At 45.2% G+C, this 1,840-nt stretch overlaps 1 protein-coding gene across 1 annotated transcript; it reads right to left on the reverse strand.

The window, feature by feature from the left end:
- Window positions 1–731: 731 nt before the first annotated feature.
- Window positions 732–1,322, reverse strand: BDV38DRAFT_289956 (uncharacterized protein; the record flags this gene model as incomplete). Its single annotated transcript, XM_032061377.1, has 3 exons — window positions 732–974; window positions 1,036–1,114; window positions 1,181–1,322. 3 exons carry the CDS (start codon window positions 1,320–1,322, stop codon window positions 872–874), a joined length of 324 nt encoding a protein of 107 aa, XP_031916991.1. The 3' UTR covers window positions 732–871.
- Window positions 1,323–1,840: the final 518 nt, after the last annotated feature.

Raw genomic sequence — 1,840 nt, forward strand, 5'->3', positions numbered from 1 at the left:
ATAGTTAGAATTTATATAGTTGAGAACTCTTTTTTACTTGAATTTAATTTATATAGAAAAGAATACTAATGTTAGTATTACATCTTGGTTATAAATTGATATATCTAATAATAGTTGAGGTATTATTGCTTAAAAATGTGCTGTTTAATATAGGAAACAGAAGATGGCGGCTCGTGTGCAGTGGCGGATCGTTTACCGATTACATTAGTTACCAATAACTAACTAATCAGATCAATGTCCCTGGTGACTTATGCTGCGTTGTGTTCAAGAATTCTGGTTTCCTGGAAGAGGAATCCCGGCACGTGCTAGATAGATGTTCCAAAATCCGCCTTGCTTATGCCCTTGCGGCCTTGCCTATATACCCTTGCTTTGTGATCATTTGCTTGCGGGCACTACTCAATTTTGCCTTTCCGAAATCTTTCGACAAATCAAGAAAGCAAATTCCGTCCAAGTCAAAGGCAGTAGTAGAAGCCTGTAATACTGGAGCCGTCTGATTACGTTAAACGATAAATCACGAACTGCATCAAGAAGACCATCGATTCTCCGTTTCCCTTCTCAGAGGCCGCTGAAAAGAGGTGCTTGGGACGAGATATCACAGGCAATGCTGATAACTACAAAAAATATAATTACTTAAATAAAATAGCTGTTTCAAGGCTGAGGTAAGAAGCTCCCAGAACTACATTAGAAGGAAGATTTTTAAAACACTGTTGGATGGTAGGCCATCCGAGATCAAAGAGCGTTGATTGGGGAGAGACAAGCCCTCAGAACTATTTACTAAACATCCTGTAGCTACTGGTCTGACATCCCAGCCAGCCATCTCAACAAAAGGACATGACAAGTGATATTCAAAAAGCCCAAATTGAGCTCAACTCTAGTTGGCGTAACACTTGACAGAGTTCACCTGGGGATGAGAGTTTTCGTTAGTGCCCGGGGCCTGGACATCGCCAGTACCGCCGCCATTGCACGCGGTTGACCTATAAAAAGTACAAGTCAGCCAGGATCCCCCTACCAAAACCACAAGCTGGAGATACATACGACCAGAAGCGGCAGCGGTAACCGTCAGGGATCTCAAACGACCGGACGTTTTTCGAGACGGGAGTACCGTTCAAGTTGTCTGTACGCGATCAATTAATTAGCTATGAAGATGGTGGTAGACTGTATTTTGGGGGGGGTCACGAACAGCATTGGTGTTGAAGGTAGACGTCAATGTTGATACAGTCACCGGCCTTGTTGATGCCATCGCAAACCTTGATGTTAATGGCATTTTCTGCGGTGGCGCCAATGGCGGCCGCGAGCATGACGAAGGCAGCAGTGAAACGCATGATGAACAGTTGGGATAGAGAGGAAGTGATGTTCGAGAAACTGGATACCTCGCATTCTCGGGGCAGAACGCTACACTTTATACCCTGTTTTGACCCCCTTTTCAGGCTGCCGACCTGATCCATATGCGCCAATTCTGGGATGCAACATCATACTGGTTTTGGCTTGCAATGTACAAAGTAACTTTTGCTGAGAAATGGCCCCCAAAGTCATAGATCCAAGTGGAGATACAACAAGAGTTGTAACAGGATGAGTCGTCTAAAACAAGATACTATACACACTAGTTTCGAATCTGGCCAATCTAAGAGGTACAGCAGGCGTTGGGAATTAGCCTCATTGTGGGGCTCCATCCCCACACGCTCCAGCTCTTCCGGGCCTTCCGGCACAGGAGGCTCCATGATGACGTGCCGGGGTGCCACATCCAAGGGAGCTTAGAGAGAGACATCTTCAGGTGGGCAGATTTTGGTGAATACTGCGGACTTATACAGACGGTCTTGGCTTGCCATAGAAGGTTAAGATC

Source organism: Aspergillus pseudotamarii (genome assembly GCF_009193445.1).
Source record: "Aspergillus pseudotamarii strain CBS 117625 unplaced genomic scaffold BDV38scaffold_10, whole genome shotgun sequence".
NCBI classification, from domain to species: Eukaryota; Fungi; Ascomycota; class Eurotiomycetes; order Eurotiales; family Aspergillaceae; genus Aspergillus; species Aspergillus pseudotamarii.